The sequence below is a fragment of the Heterodontus francisci genome, chromosome 20 (assembly GCF_036365525.1).
Source record: "Heterodontus francisci isolate sHetFra1 chromosome 20, sHetFra1.hap1, whole genome shotgun sequence".
Lineage (NCBI taxonomy): Eukaryota > Metazoa > Chordata > Chondrichthyes > Heterodontiformes > Heterodontidae > Heterodontus > Heterodontus francisci.
In genome coordinates this window covers 53,466,490-53,484,202 of record NC_090390.1, presented here as the reverse complement: position 1 = coordinate 53,484,202, position 17,713 = coordinate 53,466,490, and the positions used below count along the sequence as shown (strand labels likewise).

Here is a 17,713-nt window from a genome sequence, read left to right as displayed (position 1 = left end):
AGTCTTTCAAACGTCAGCTGATTAGAATCGAGGACCAGCATGTTCCTGTGAGGAAGAAAGGCAAGTTTGGCAAGTTTCGGGAAGCTTGGATAACACAGGATATTGTGAGCCTAGTCAAAAAGAAAAAGGAAGCATTTGTAAAGGCTAGGAACAGATGAAGCACTTGAGGAATATAAAGACAGTAGGAAGGAACTTAAGCAAGGAGTTAGGAGGGCTAAAAGGGGTCATGAAAAGTCATTGGCAAACAGGATTAAGGAAACTCCCAAGGCTTTTTATACATATATAAAGAGCTCTGGCAGCGAGGCCTGGACAACGTATGTCAGCCAAGAGCGACGTCTCAATTCATTCCATCTTCGCTGCCTCCGGAGGATACTTGGCATCAGGTGGCAGGACCGTATCTCCAACACAGAAGTCCTCGAGGCGGCCAACATCCCCAGCTTATACACACTACTGAGTCAGCGGCGCTTGAGATGGCTTGGCCATGTGAGCCACATGGAAGATGGCAGGATCCCCAAAGACACATTGTACAGCGAGCTCGCCACTGGTATCAGACCCACCGGCCGTCCATGTCTCCGCTTTAAAGACGTCTGCAAACGTGACATGAAGTCCTGTGACATTGATCACAAGTCGTGGGAGTCAGTTGCCAGCGTTCGCCAGAGCTGGCGGGCAGCCATAAAGGCGGGGCTAAAGTGTGGCGAGTCGAAGAGACTTACCAGTTGGCAGGAAAAAAGACAGAGGCGCAAGGGGAGAGCCAACTGTGTAACAGCCCCGACAAACAAATTTTTCTGCAGCACTTGTGGAAGAGCCTGTCACTCTAGAATTGGCCTTTATAGCCACTCCAGGCGCTGCTCCACACACCACTGACCACCTCCAGGCGCTTACCCATTGTCTCTCGAGATAAGGAGGCCAAAGAATTATCTCCTGGTTCCCACACCTCTGCCAAGTTTCAACCAGGCACTTTACAGCCTTCTGGACTCAACACTGAGTTCAACAATTTCAGATCATAACTCTGCCTCTTTTTGGAAGGTGGCGATTCTGCCTTCCCATTTACACCTCCTCTACAAATAGCTTTTGTTTCTTGTCCCATTACTATCTCTTTTTGCTTTTCACTATCATTCCTTTTGTCATTTATCTCTCCTGCCCTCCACCCTATCGCAGACCTTCCCATTTGTTCTTTCCTCCCCTCCCCGCTTTCCCTGCCTAGCTTACAAACTGTTGCATCTCTAAGCACTCCCAGTTCTGACAAAGGATCACCAACCCGAAATGTTAACTTTGTTTCTCTCTCCACAGATGCCACCTGACCTACTGAGTGTTTCCAGCATTTTCTGTTATTATTTCAAGTTTCCAACATGTGCGGCACTTGGCTCTTGAATCAAAACAGTTATTTCACTGTCGCTGAACACATCTCTCACGTCCTTTTACCAAATCCTTTCGGTGATCATGTGCATTGCTCACGGCAACAATATAACATCTGACTCAACATGACTAACAGATCTTCTAGTATAACAATGAATATATAGAGGACACTGGGCGGGTAAGAGTGCACTGCAAAGCAGTAATTCAGTTGTAAGATGACATCATAAACCATAGCAGCAAAATTCAAATGATTTGTAGGTCATCTGCACCACTGGACTGGATTACTGCCCATAATCCATTTGCCTTGCCGCCATTTTTTAAATATATGGTTTGCTTCTGTCCTTGTAACCTTTGTCTGCTGCCTCCATGATGCGATATTACAAGCTCCTCACAGAATATCAAGTTAATGTAGGCCCTCATATGATTACAAAGGCATTTCCTAGTATTATCTGATGCATGGTCATACTGTACTTTCTAGATTAATATTCTCAAATCTGAGTTTGTTAATCTCTGAATGTATCTTACCTGAAGGGTTCACTCTCATGAACATCGAGAGCAGCACCTCGTATTCTTCCCTCTTTCAGCCCCTGAGCTAAAGCCTTCTCATCGACCAATCCTCCTCGGGCTGTGTTTACTAAAAACGCTCCCTGCCTCATCTGGGGATCAAACAAGAAAGAAAGATTTTATTCCAAAAGATGAATTACAACATTGTCTTCACAGGACTTCTCGAGTCACTCTGGGCGAAATGCAATATCTCTTAAAACAAGCTCAGAAACGCCATGAAGCTTATCCAACAATTTTAAAATAAAGAAGTCAATCAAATCACAGTTTAGTATCAAACAAACCAAAACCACAGAAGGAATGTTTCGGACTGTGGCTTTAGCAGAAGATTCTGTGACGTTTGACCCAAGGCTTTCTTTATGCTCTAACTGTATACATTTAATCAACCTAGATTAAAATAACTGCCTAAACTTAGCTCACTGTGCAATGAAGTCATTATAGCAAATCTCTTCTGTGTGGAGCAATCTCACTCGATCTTAGCCGGTTTAAATTACGGACAATGCCTTTTCTCTGAACACTGGAATCCTGCAGTCACTTTTGAGTGATATTTCAGATCAGTCTGACAAACAAGGGAGACTTATTTTCATACAAACAGAAATATTAAACAAAAATGCCACTAAGTACTAGGTTTACAACAATACTTTCTATTATACCTATGGTGATTGAAAACATAACTCAAAAACAAGTCAGCTCTGAAAAGTTAAACTAATTCAGTGATTTGAGAGTTACAGTTTCAGTGTATAGCAATGCATTCTCAATACCAAGTGTTGAGACCAGCAGGAAGAAGGTAATCGACCACCTTTATAACTATCTGGTGGTTCTTGCTAGAAACCAGATACGCAGACAGAATTAGGCTCAGCCTCAACAAGCTGGTGCAGGCTGGCATATAACCAAATGCCACATCAGCAATTACATATATCCAGCATGAGTCGCTATCATCTCGAGAAAAGAGATAACATAAGGCAAAAAAAAGTAATAATCCATTTTTCATTAAATTGCCTAAGGAACAACAGCTACATATCAGAAGTAATTTATTGGATGTGAGATATCCCAAGGATAGGATAAAGTGTGAGACAAATGTAAGCTCTTTCTTAAATTGTAAATAGGGAACAACATTCCTAATTGTGAACAACATAGTCCCAGTGGTATGGTTCTGCCATTACTCTGGCCACAACTACACCAATAACTGACAAGCCGGCAACTTGGATTAATAGATTTTTGAAACTCTTAACCAGCACAGTGCAGATACCATCTAGAATCTGTTCACTGTTCCAGAAAATTCCCTTCTTCTAGTGAAATAAGCCCACTGCAACACAAGTTTTATTTTAATGTCACAGCATTATATGCTTTATGCATACAATATACATCACAATAAATAGTCTTGCCATTTTATTTTTTGCCCATTCAAATATGGCATTCATTACAAAAAAAAAGTCAAATCAAAAAAATAATCAAAATGAAGGACAACAAAAACTATAAAGAATGCAAAATGACATGTACATATCCTCATGTATGGCTGGCTTTGTAAATTATTTATATCCCCCTCATCGTTATTTTGAAGGATGTTTTCTCTCCTTGAACCCCATCCCATTGTCTGGCATGGAGAATGACTAGGTGACCCTTTCCCAGACCTCTCTGAATGCCATTCTCAAACATGTTGGCAAGAGATGTACACAGGTCAAGCAAGATACCTGATCTCCCCATTTAGTTCCTGGCCTGAGGCCGAGGATCCGTCTGACAGCTTGCTGCACCAACAATGACCCGGCTAGATTATAAACTTCCCATGTGTGTAGTTCTTTCCATGCCCTTCTACATCATAGTGCAATCCAGATATTGTGACAGGGACACTAGGCTACCCACCCACCACTGGTATATCGAGAACTGCACAACACAGTAATTGCAACAGTACCACCAATATTCCAATCTGCGTTGCCTGGCTTACGCTAATTTTTCAGTCGCTGATTGGAGGAAAAGACCAGAGGCAGGGCAAGGGATGTCAGCGCCATCAGTTTTAGCTGTGATATGGAAACTTACCTTTCCCCTATTGATATTGCATTATATTACACCATTCATAAATTAAAACTAGAACATTTAAACATTCTAAAATGACTCAAATACATGTGTGCTAGTCTACAGCTAGGATAACTGAAGCATTACCTGTTTAATGGTGAAGTCGTTAATAAGATGGTGGTTGTGTTCATTCAGATTGCAGTGCAATGACACACAGTCACTCTGGTACAGCAGATCCTGCAGGGTATAAACTCGCTGAACACCTAGAGATCTCTCAATACCATCAGGCAAATATGGATCATAAAATATTATATTAAACCCAAAGATTTTGGCTCGAACAGCAACAGCCTGGCCGACACGACCTGCAAAAGACCAGACGAGCATGGTTTTAGAGTTTGTGTAACAGGACAGCAGCAGTATCAGCTGAAAATATCACTGATTGATGTAACCAAAGCAGTACTTCAGGACAAAATAAACAACAACCTACATTTATATAGCACCTTTCATGTAATAAAACATCCCAAGGTGCTCCACAGCAATGTTATCAGGCAAAATTTTACACCCAGCCAGAGATATGGTGATCAAAAGCCTGGCCAAAGTGGTAGATTTTATGGTGAGACTTAAAGCAGGAGAAAGAGAGAGAGAAAGAGGCAGAGAATTTTACGGAGGATAATAACCGCCTTATTAAATGTGTAGTTATCTTGTTCAAGCAAAAAACAATAAAGTGCACAAAGGTGCATTATATGGGACAACTGCCAGCAACGTGATGGAATCACAAATTCTCGCCTGGGAGGGCCAAGAGTGGTCACTGGTCTTAACTAATATTTACAGGGTTCCTGCAGGGAGAAAGCTTTGGTATATTCTCAGCTACTTTGTCGTGGTTAAAAACAGAAAATTGGTGAGCCTTCCGCCAATCGATAAAAGAATGGCAACAACAGAATCCTTGAAGATGCCTGCAGATTGCATTTATCTATGTGGCTGACATAGCATAACAGGAAAATGGGAATACAGAAAAAATGGAAAGTGAAGTTATAAAGAAAAGTGTGAGAAATCGGGTTTGTTAACACCCATTTTTTGGCGCTACGCGTGCCCTTACTGCTCTAACATGATGTCTGTGACGTGCACATACACTGTGGGGCGATCCGCACTGGACGCCATATTGGTGGGACATTAGCTCGTGCAGTGAACACCCACCAGAAGTATGCAGAGCAGGCAGATCATGACATAAATCAGTTTGCAACACTGTCTTTTCGACATTTGTCTGTCGGGCTCCTGGCTCCCTCCTGTCCACCTCCTTCACCAAGTCCTCCAATGCAGTGTTGAAGCTCGCTCTCTCCCATGTTGTGCCATTCATCGCTGCTTCCCAGGCGAGATTCAGTTCCTGCCACGATGCACCTTCCCTTTAAGAGGTGCAGGCTGGCTTTAAGTAATGCTAGGAAGTTACAATTTTGGGCCCCCTGCTGATGCATGCAGCCAATGAACACTGCAGTTCATGCTTGCTGCTTGCTGAAATCATTCTAATGAGTAGGGAGCAGGAAGCTGTCGTGCTGCCTGCATTACATTGAACAGGCATGGGTTAATCTCGCATCGTGATGCCCATACCCGATTTTGGAGGCTAGTCAATTAAGCCCCCTATATCTTTCCTTAAATCAATATCTGGAAATGAAATAAATTTAAGACAAAAAATTATATAAAGTAGCACCCTTCTTGATAGTTTATGGACAAAATGTTCATCCACCGACAGTTATGTTTGGTCTATTAAATAATTAATGAAAGCACGAAAGAATTCTATCATACTGCAACTCAGTTTTCTCACCTGATTGTGAAAGGCATGAATTTAGCTAAAGAATAATGGCAACAGCTCTGTAATCTGCAGTGCACATCTTCCTGGTTTGGGTCATAAAAACAATGTAAAAAGAAAATCCTTTTACAATATAAAATACTTCAAGGCGACCTGAAGCAGCTGACATTCAATTGTGTTTTGCTCCTCTGACCCACAGTATCATCTTCGAGCTGCTATCCAGCTCTGTGCTTTCATCTTACAACACAAAACCTCAAAATCCAATGCTAAGTCCTTAATTTAAGTCACCATAAGCCTCAAGAGACATTGCCCATTTAATGCCTGCATTTCAAGGTGACATTTTAATACTATAATATAGGTGTTACCAATTCATCACCTACAGAGGATAGAGATGAACAATGCATTAAAAGGTTTTCTATCCAATATCTGCAACATATTCCCAACAAATAGGTCTGCACTGACAACAATGGATTTTGCGCCACAAGAATATTTTTCCAATTTCATGAAATAAGTTGTTCACTATAATATCGTTTGTAACTTGTTGTCATGGCAGTTTCTGGTTAAATGGATTTTTAATTGGGCATGACTAAGACAACTGTCATGGCTCGAGCTGAGGGCCCTGACACATATTTAATGAAGAGTTTCTGATAAAGAAGAACAGCTGCAGTGTAATCACTAGGTCATTAGACACAATGTCATTTACTCAATACCCCATGGACAAGCCAGTGACCCAGCTACCAACTACAGTTCAAAGAGTTGTACATGTTTCCTTACAAACATATACATTTTTAACAATGCTTTAGCATCAGCACGTTTACAGGCTTGCTTACAGTGACAAATGTTTAAATGTGCAATTTAACATTTTTGCCAGTTGAAAATTACACCATTTACCTCACAACTCTGAAAAAATAATTGCACTGTACGTTTTCCTTAATGCCAGTGGTAACCCATTTATTTTAAATAGGGTACTGCCAGCATTGAAATCCAGGTTTTAGAGTCTAAGTGAAGGCTGGTACTCCAGCCTGGCCATTTTAAATATGGCTACGTGTGATTTCAATCCCCCTCTTCTGAAGGTGATGTCTCTTTGCTCTGGTATAGGTTTAACGTAAGTCAAATGTTTTCTGGTACCGTGATCATATATGAGCCTTTTCAGCAAACACTGGCTGGCAATTTGACCTTGATAACCATCATAATTGAATCCTACGTCTTCACCTGACATACATTAAGCTTGCAAGTCAAACAGGTTCAGGAAACTTGACGACTGACTTTTACCTCCTTGCATGCAAAAAAGGCTGAGTCATTTTAATGGGGAATATAGATTGGAATAAGCAGATTAGCACATGTCAGAGAGGTAGGGAATTTCTTGAGTGCATCCAGGATAGTTTTCTTAAATAATGGAGGGAATTTTATGCTCTCCCCTACGTTGGATTTGGAGGTGGGGACAGCATATAATCGGGTGGATTGATGGTGCTGCGGGGGGGGCGGGGGGGAGTCCTGCCTCTGATTGGCCAGCAGTTCTCAGCAGGTGGGACTTCCACTGCTGGGGTCCTTGATCCTGGGGAAAGCCCACCGCTGTCCAATTAAGTGCCTAAGTGGCATTTGATCCGGTGGGGGCTTCCCCAGAGGAGACAACTCAGGGCTCTTGCTGGAGCTTTTGCCAGTTGTCGAGACCCCCACTGCCCGCAAAAGTCCCGGCCAATATGTCCAGGAGCCAACAAAGGGGCAGACCATTTTAGATTTAGTAAGGAATAATGTGCCAGATTTAGTTAACAGCCCAATAGTGTATGAACATTTAACTAATAATAATCAGAATATGAAGGCTATGGTCCAGGTGCTGGAAGGTGGGATTAGAATGGGCGGCTAGTTTTTTCAGCCGGCGCAGACACAATGGGCTGAATGGCCTCTTTCTGTGCTGTAACTTTTCTATGGTTCTAATAAATGACCGCATTCCAACGTAGTGTTTGAAAGGAAGAAATGCAAAACAGCTACTAAGATTCTAGATTTAGGTAAGGCTGTCTTCAATGGGATGAGAGAGAGACTGGGCAAGTCTGTTAATGGGTAAAATGACAGAAGGTCAGTGGGAGGTGTTCAAAAAGAATTTAATGTGATACAGAACCTGTTTATGCCATTAAGGGGCAACAGCAATACTTGCCAGAAAAGAACAGGCATGGTCAACTAAAGAATTAAGTGATGACATAAAACTAAAAGAAACAGCAGACAAAAATGCAAAAAATAGCAGAGACCCTGGTAAATGGGAAAGATACAAACAGCAGCAAAGGGTGACAAAACAGCTAATTAGAGCTAGAAAAAGAAAGTATGAAAAGAAACTTGCAAGGGATATCAAAATCAACACAACATTTTTTCACTACACATTAGGAAAAAGAGAGTAGTCAGGAGCAATGTGGGCCCCTTAAAAACTGATAACGATGATACTGTCAGTGAAAATAAGGAAATGGCTGACATGCTGATAAATTACATCAATATTTATAGTCGAGGAAGAGGTTAGCATGCCGGACATCCCAAGAAAACTAATATTGTATCAGAGTCAGGGACTCACCAAAATTAACGTAAGCAAGTGACAGTAGTGAAGAAAATGGCACTAAAGAGTGACAAATTCCCAGAACCAGATGGTTTCCACCCCAGGATTTTAATGGAAGTAGGTGAGAACATTGTAGAGGCCCTAACTATAATCTTCCAAAGTTCTCTCATTTGGGAGCTGTTCCTTTAGATTGGAAAATAGTGCTTGTCACTGCGCTATTTAAGAAAGGTGAGAGCGGAAAACCAGGGAATTATAGATCTGTTAGTTTAACATCTGTTAACTGGAAATTGCTAGAGTCTATACTTAAGGATAGGGTGACTGAACACTTTGAAAGTTTGCAGCTGATCAGAGAGAGCTTGCATGGATTTGTAAAGGGTAGGTCTTGCCTGACAAATCTTATTGAATTTTCATATGAGGTGACTAAAGTAGTGGATGGGGGATGTCAATGGATGTTATTTATATGGATTTTCAGAAGGCATTTGACAAATTCCCTCATAACAGCCTGTTAGCTAAAGTTGAAGCTCATGGAATTGAAGGAAAATAATTAACTTGGGTAGGAAATTGGCTGAGTGACAGAAGACAGAGAGAAGGGATAATGGGCACGTATTCTATTGGCAGAACGAGACCAGTGGTGTCCCACAAGGATCTGTGTTGGGGCCTTGATGTATTTACTGTATTTATTAATGACTTAGATAATGGGATAGAGAGCCACAAATGCAAGTTTGCTGATGACACATTGCTAGGTTGCATTGTAAGCACTGTAGATGGAAGCATAACATAACAAAGGGATATTGATAGATTAAGTCAATGGGCAAAACTGGGCAAATAGATTTCAATGTAGACAAATATGAGGTTTAGACCTAAAAAGGATAGAACAGTACTTTCTGAATGTTGAAAAGCTAGAAACAGTGGAGGCTCAAAGAGGCTTGGGAGTCCAGGTACATGGAGCATTAAAATGCCATAAGCAGTTACAGAAAATAATCAAAAAGGCTAATGGAATGCTGGCCTTTATATCTAGAGGAGTAGAAGTCATGCTTCAGCTATTCAAAACCCTGATTAGACCATACTTGGAGTGCTGCGAACAATTCTGGGCACTTCTTCTTTCTTCTTTGGCTTCCTTGTCTCGAGAGACAATGGGTAAGCGCCTGGAGGTGGTCAGTGGTTTGTGAAGCAGCGTCTGGAGTGGCTAGAAAGGTCAATTCTAGAGTGACAGACTCTTCCACAGGTGCTGCAGATAAAATTGGTTGTCGGGGCTGTTACACAGTTGGCTCTCCCCTTGCGCTTCTGTCTTTTTTCCTGCCAACTGCTAGGTCTCTTTGACTTGCCACACTTTAGCCCCACCTTTATGGCTGCCCGCCAGCTCTGGCGATCGCTGGCAACTGACTCCCACGACTTGTGATCAATGTCACAGGACTTCATGTTGCGTTTGCAGACGTCTTTAAACCTTAAAAGTAATATATTGGTCTTGGAGGGAGTGCAGTGTAGATTTACCAGAAAGATACCTAGACTCCAAGGGTTTCATTAAGAGGAGATATTACACAAACTAGGCTTGTATTCCCTAGAAATTAGAAGGCTAAGGGGTAATTTTGTCATAGTTCAAGATATTAAGGGGAAACAGATTGGGAGAAACTATTTCGGTTGGATGGGGAGTCTAGGACCAGGGGCATAGTCTAAACATTAGAACCACACATTTCAGGAGTGAAATTGGGAAACACTTCTACACACAATGGTAGAAGAAGTTTGGAACTCTCTTACACAAACACCAATTGATGTTAGTTCAATTGTTAATTTTAAAACTGAGATTGATAGATTTGTGTTAACCAAAGGTATTAAGGGATATGGGGCAAAGGTTGGTACTTGGAGTTAGTTTGCAGATCAGTCAAGATCTCAGTGAATGGCGGAACAGGCTCGAAGGGCTACTCCTGTTTTCATGTTCCTTAAAGCCTGGGCTGAAAGCAATTGAAACATCCCTAGCACTGAACTATCTGAGATCAGATAACTCAGAACAGATGGGAGATTGATCCGAAGATCTTTGTGGTCTATATGGCTCAGCTTTCTCTGGATAAAGCTGGCAAGCCATTGGCATCACCGAGGTTGGTGTTATAAACATATTTTAGTCATTCATATGCTTTTCTATAAAAGAGCGTGACAAGAGCACATTGGTTGATGTGCAAGATACTCAACAGACATTTGTTTGCAACCTTTCAGAACAGTTAATTTCACTTAGTATTGGTTGGATTATTAAGATACTTAATTATCAGAATGATCAGTCAGCAAAGTTCTAAGCTGCAATCTTGCTGGACTGTTGGTCCAGGGAATTCCTAACATTATTTTGTGGTTGGGGATGACCAGTAGGATACATTTCTAGCAGTAGGCAGCAGAGAAACTACAAGAGTTGCCACACTGATGTTTCACTAGCCCTTTCATTCGATCTCAATGAGCACTGAACCTGGATCACAATGATTTGGTCAGGCACTTTATAACCAATGTTCCCTCTTAGCTGCGTGGGTGCATGGCAATCCAGAACATATCGCGCAGTGCAACAGGCTGCGCATAACCAACGTTCCCTTTAAGATACCCGCGTGAAAGGCAATCTTAAAAGCAGCCCCACAATGCAACCAACAGGTCACACAAAACCAAATAAAAAAATCGGACGGAACACCATTTACAACAATTTGGATTTAAATAGTGCCTTTGATATAGTAAAAGATCCCAAGGCACTTCCCAGGAATGTAATCAGATAAAAATCAGACCAAAACAAACAACACAGTGCAACACAAATTCATAGTCAACAGCAGAGCTGAGCAATCAAAACAATGTGTGATGTGTTGTGCCTGTTGTCAGTTCACAGCTTTTTGGAATATCGCTTGCTGAGAAAATACTGATGGAAAGTATCTGTAGTTTTTGTCCTTTGGCCAGCAGATTCTTACTGGCCAATCTACTAAGTGACACAGAGGGCCTAATATGGAGGAGGTTACAGTTCTCTGCAATCACTCTTCCAGCTATTGCAATTTAAAGAAGCCAAGAAACAAAAAGGACTTTGGAACAGTCAAGAGGAAATAAAACTTTTGAAATAAAACTGAGAGAAGTACTACTGACTCTAGTTTTAAAAATAACTACCAGAAAAGATATTTAAAGGGATAAGAAATGGTTCAAATGACAGCTCCCTCGTGTTTTCCTCTAATTGGAGATAAGCTGAAAGCTCATTTAACATTGTGATAAATTTAGATAATTTCACGAAACAGAACTACTGAACCCGAGTTCCTTTGCTTCATTTCCTCTTTTGAAATGAGGAAGCCAAACTTTCGCCTTTGAATTTTGTTACATTGTATTCATGCATATTTATATAAATAATGTTTGTTATCAAAAGCAGTTACAACAAACCATTTTGTGTTCGTTAGGAAATGATGCAAACGTGTACCTTTTGGAGGAAGGCAGATAAAATAATTGTGGCGAGGCTCTCAAAACACACCTGAGTGATTGACACACCATTTTCTGCTATGTTGAGTCTGAACAAAGAACTACTAGTCAGCACTGGATCAAATGCAAACCTCATACCAATCCCTAATACTTTATTTGCACAAAACCTTGCAGAGGTCATTGACAAACGTTACAGCCCTATAACCAGCAATGTATTTTGAGCAAAATGCTTTTAAATGATTTGATGTTTGGGATACAGTGAACTTGGACCAATCTCAGCATTCAGATGGAAAAAAAGCAAAGCTTAATACAGAGTACACACGGTGGGCCGGATCTTGTGCTCGTCCAGAAGGCGGGTTTTGTGGCAGGGGTAAACAGGGTGCAACCAGAGAATCAGAGTGGAACCGCCCACCACGGAACCAGACGTCGGGATTCCCGATTCCGATCTTCCTGGGGGCAGGATAGGCCAATGACGACTTTCCCGCCCAGAGGCTGCCGCTGGGATCTTACCTACCTGTGTTCTGAGGTTCCAGTGCTGGGCCTGGGTCCGAGGCCTCTGTAGTACCGGAAGTGGCCATTGCTCTCGGTGGCACTTGCCAATACTGCTGAGCTGCTGGCCCTGTGATTGGCCGCAGCGACTGGAGGCAGGATCCCCGTCCCTGTAAAGTCTTTCAAGGGACGGGCGTCACGCCTCCTAAAACTTTGACCTCAAAAGACCGGAGGATTGCTCCGGGGGGTGGGGGGGGGGGGGGGGGGCGGGGGTCAAAAAATGCAGAGGAAGAGATCCCTTTGCCTTTTCGGCCTGGTGCCAGAAGCCCTGCCTCCTGCACAAAAATCCAGCCAGGTATATGGTGCATATTTGATGCAAATCAGAAATACAGGTACAAAGATGGAGTAACAGGCAAAACTATTTCAATCAGGAAATTATAAGTAAGCAGATCTTAATTTTCTATCCATTTAAATGAATGGACCAAAGCTCAGGGGTTACACTCTGATATCCTGCATAGTGCTGCCTGCGAACACTATTTCTGCCCATTACCGATTCATTGTAGATTGAGCCCTAATATCCGGACTTTAGGCCCCTGAGGGTGACAGGCTAAAGTCAAATTATTGTAATCATTCTTCTTTCTTCTCCTCTCCACTCCCTCACATTGGCAACAAATCCCAAATTGTAGGCCCATTCAAACTTCAATCCATTATGTAGTACAATTTAAAAATGAAAATAAATCCAGAATGTTTACTTTTTGTGATTCTATTAGATCAGTAATATCAATGTTTTCAATCAGCAGAAATATTTTCAGCAGCGCATATGAAATAGATTTTTAGGAAGTAAGTACGAGTTTTGATTCTTGATCTTCTTAGCAAAATTCATTTAAAAATGTTTTTGTAATTAGTCGCTAAACCCAACCTGCTAACAAATCAGCTTTTTGTTTGGTGGCCTTTATTCTTCAGGTCCCCTTTATGTGCATTTAACATGTCCGGAACATGCTGACAGTATCTACTGATTACATTAACTTAAATGACATCGTGTTTGTACCATCATAGGATGCAACACAATAGAACAGTGCTACCTGCTAACAAACTCAGGTGTATTCCAACCCCTCTACCACCGACAGAAATTGGGCAGGAAGCAGTTAAAATGGAGCTGAAGAATTACCTGCTAGCCTCCCACCCCAATGCTGCCGACTGCAATTTTAAGTTGCAGGTACCAAGTGCACCTGTGCAAAGTCCATGGGATCCTTGTTTAAATATACAAATCGAGTCCCAATGATGTCGTTGGGACCCGACTACAATCTTAACCCCTTGTAGCTCCCCTGCCAGGCCAAACCTATTAGGAACAAGAGCCAGGACCAGAAACGGTACAGAAATGCTAGTCACTTTTAATTCTTTATAGCTTCATTGTGGACCAAGAGAAGCAGCAGTGAACTTGGACAATTCCTTTGTTACGTCAAGCGAAGATACTACCACAGAATTTAAATCCAACTTACTATCCAGATTAAGGCTCTGAAAATGATTAAATTCTATCTCCTTATGGTAATGAAAAGCAAATGAACAGTTATAATTGTTACATGTTTAGAACATAAGAAATAGGAGCAGGTGTAGGCCATTCAGTCCCTCAAGCCTGCCCCGCCATTCAATAAGATCATGGCTAATCTGTCCCAGGCCTTAACTCCTCTTTCGGGCCTGTTCCATATAACCCTTGACTCCCCGAGATTTCAAAAATCTATCGACCTCCTCCTTAAATACATTTAGTGATCTAGCCTCCACAACTCTCTGAGTTAGAGAATTCCAGAGATTCACCACCCTCTGAGAGAAGAAATTCCTTCGCATCTCAGTTTTAAATGTGTGCCCCCTATTAAGTAACTATATCCCCTAGTTCGAGATTCCCCCACGAGTAGAAACATATTCTCAACATCTACCCTGTCAAGCCCCCTTAGAATCTTATACGTTTCAATAAGATCACCTCTCATTCTTTTAACTCCAATGAATAAAGGCCTAACCTGTTTAGCCGTTCTTGATAAGACAACCCCTTCATCCCAGGAATCAGCCTAGTGAACCTTTTCTGAACTGCCTCCAATGCTAGTATATCCTTCCTTAAATACGGGGACCAAAACTGTATGCAGTACTCCAAGTGTGGCCTCACCAACACCCTGTACAGTTGTAACAAGACTTCCCTATTTTTAAACTCTAACCCCCTAGCAATAAAGGCCAAAATTCAATTTGCCTTCCTAATTACTTGCTGCACCTACATGCTAACTTTTTGTGTTTCATGCACAAGAGCACACAGATCCCTCTGTACTACAGTATTTTGTGGTCTTTCTCCATCTAAATAATAATCTGCCTTTTACTCTGCATCATGATAAAGATTTTCAAGTTATTAATTTGTGTCAACAGCTGAGAAAGAAAGCAGCCTTAACTTCACTTTCCATTTCAACCCTATCACTTTGGTGCTTACCAAAGCCGATGAGTCCTAGTGTCTCCCCTCGGATTCTGGCTGCTCCTGATGCCACCTCTCGGATCTGCTCAACACTCTGTACCCGGGTTCCCTCACGCAGTGCCTGGTATAGCCAGGTGTTCCGCCTGTATAAGTTAAGAATGTGACAGAGAGTGGAATCAGCTGTCTCCTCCACTGCCGCTGCTGGGATGTTACACACTGCAATCCCTGCACAAGAGAAAGAAAAACACATCAGGGCAGGGAAAAGAAAGGAAAGTTGCAACAAAACCTAATCAAATGCAATTTCTTCATCCATTACATGTTTCATCAAAAGGGCTTTTGCACATATAGAGTATCAATAACAGTAAATATCAGCAGGGTGTTTATTGGTGTAATAATAGCAGTGAGGAATTCCAACACCATCCCTCCTTCACTCTTATGAGAAAGTAAAGCAGGTCATTTGATTCATTCTGTTATCTCTTTTAGGTTAACTTCATTTTATTTTCCTAATGCACTTAATCTACACTCCCAGAAAATGCCTAGGGCTCTAGTTTTATTGCCTTGTCGTAAAATCAGAAATCTTGAATGACAGCAAATCCATTCCGTTTTCTACAATTTAACTAAAGTATTTACTTCTCTCCAAATTCTCCACTCTTTGCCTGAATGTGCAGACTTATACTGAGCCACGGTTCCATGTGCACTATTCTTTTACTTCACCCAGGTAGCTGTTCTTCATGTGGAATATGGACAGGCTGTTGAATTGCGGGGGAAAGGATGATCACCAGGACCGACTGTGTACTCACTCAGTGACAATACCCTGTACAGTTGTAACAAGACTTCCCTATTTTTAAACTCTAACCCCCTAGCAATAAAGGCCAAAATTCCATCAGGATGGAGAACCATGGTTTTCTCCCTTGCTAGCACAAAAATATTGTCATTTGCCTACTGCTGCACTGGTTGAGATCAATTCACTTAGATCAGTCTGAGGATCAAATTCAGTGGCTGGTTGTATGATTTATTATTATGTTGATGGTGCCTTTATCCACTAAGCCAACACAGAAACATCATGGTTTTAAAAATCTGATGTCGGCGTGCAGATCTTATCTACTTCTTCCCGTTAGAAATTCCTATATCCACATCTAATATAATAATAGTTTCTGTCTGTCGGTACTTTTATGATTGGTTGGTGGGTTGAATTGGTGGGAGGAGCCAGTACTCAGCAGAGAGATCAGGTCCACAGTGGATATGTTCAAGGTTTTCACACATACGGTGAGAGATGAGTTTAGTATGCAAGGCTACAATATAAAACTGAGACACTGAGGTAAAATTTAATCAATGTAATATCAAATAAAGCTAGATGGAGGTTAAATATAGCCAATATTCTAAAATGCAGTAATCAACAAGCGCATGTGAAAGGCTTCCACTGCTATGTCCAGACTGGCCAAGAGAGTGTGGAAAAATGGCGCACTGACACGGAACACAAAAGTCCGAGTGTATCAAGGCTGTATCCTCAGTACCTTGCTCTACGGCAGCGAGGCCTGGACAGCGTATGTCAGCCAAGAGCGACGTCTCAATTCATTCCATCTTCGCTGCCTCCGGAGAATCCTTGGCATCAGGTGGCAGGACCGTATCTCCAACACAGAAGTCCTCGAGGCGGCCAACATCCCCAGCATATACACCCTACTGAGCCAGTGGCACTTGAGATGGCTTGATCATGTGAGCCGCATGGAAGATGGCAGGATCCCCAAGGACACATTGTACAGCGAGCTTGTCACTGGTACCAGACCCACCGGCCGTCCATGGCTCCGCTTTAAAGACGTCTGCAAACGCGACATGAAGTCCTGTGACATTGATCACAAGTCATGGGAGTCAGTTGCCAGCGATCGCCAGAGCTGGCGGGCAGCCATAAAGGCGGGGCTAAAGTGTGGCGAGTCGAAGAGACTTAGCAGTTGGCAGGAAAAAAGACAGAAGCACAAGGAGAGAGCCAACTGTGTAACAGCCCCGACAGCCAATTCTATCTGTAGCACCTGTGGAAGAGTCTGTCACTCTAGAATTGTCCTTTATAGACACTCCAGGCGCTGCTTCACAAACCACTGACCACCTCTAGGCACTTACCCATTGTCTCTTGAGACAAGGAGGCCAAAGAAGAATCTAAAATAGAGAGACACTGAGGTATGGTCAATGTAATATAGGGATCGTGGAGGGAGACCCATTTTAAAAACAGGCAACTTCTGTTGGATTTGTCGGTCTTGGTTTGTGAATTGTTTTGTAAGGTTCAGTGAGGTTTTGCACCTGTGGCCGAACAATTGTTTGATTAGATACTGTAGTGTGTGTTGAGTGACAGTTTTTTGATCGATTCAATACAAGGCACCTGGTGAATGGGGAAGACAAATCTTTGGTGGGCGATGCCTGGTGCATGCGGAGACGCGTGAGAAGAAGACTATGGTGACTGGTACTGGAAAGATTTGGAGGCAGATTGGGATAAAAGAGGTTTGAAATTGCAGAATTTAAAGAAACAACTGAGAGAGACTAAAATTTAATCAGTAAAATAGAGAGACTGAGGTAAGAGACGTAAGCATGGAGGTAAATCAATCATAGGAAGAATGATTACAGTGGGCCCAAGAGATGAAGAACGTTATATTTTAAGAATACAACCTCGAAGGTTGTAATCTCTAGATTACTCCCTGTGCCACGTGCTAGCGAGGATAGGAATAGGAGGATAGAGCAGATGAATGTGTGGCTGAGGAAATGGTGCAGGAGGGGAGGGCTTTAGGTTCCTAGATCACTGGGTCTGTTTCTGGCAAAGGTGGGACCCGTACAAGTTGGACGGATTGCACCTGAACCGGAACGGGACCAACATCCTTGCTGGGAGGTTTGCTAGTGCTGTTGGGGAGGGTTTAAACTAATTTGGCAGGGGGATGGGATACAGAGTGGAGGTACAGTAGGGGGTGAGGCACAGCCAAATATAAAAAGAAACTCAGTCAGTCTGGAAAGCAGAGCAAATATAGACCTATTAAGGCACAAGTGAAAAATGCAAGGCTGGATTGCATTTACTTTAATGCAAGCAGTCTTACTAATAAGGCAGATGAAT

General features: G+C 42.2%; 1 protein-coding gene across 11 annotated transcripts in view; it reads right to left on the bottom strand.

Moving 5' to 3' along the window:
* LOC137380631 (C-terminal-binding protein 2) overlaps positions 1-17,713 on the bottom strand; it is a 318,116-nt gene that overhangs the window by 11,839 nt on the left and 288,564 nt on the right. For all 11 annotated transcript variants that reach the window (XM_068052766.1, XM_068052764.1, XM_068052765.1 and 8 more), the window contains 3 exons: positions 14,644-14,850; positions 4,075-4,289; positions 1,882-2,012 (listed from right to left, as the gene is read on the bottom strand). In XM_068052766.1, the coding sequence (XP_067908867.1) occupies positions 1,882-2,012; positions 4,075-4,289; positions 14,644-14,850 (553 nt within the window). The remainder of the gene's footprint in view (positions 1-1,881; positions 2,013-4,074; positions 4,290-14,643; positions 14,851-17,713) is intronic.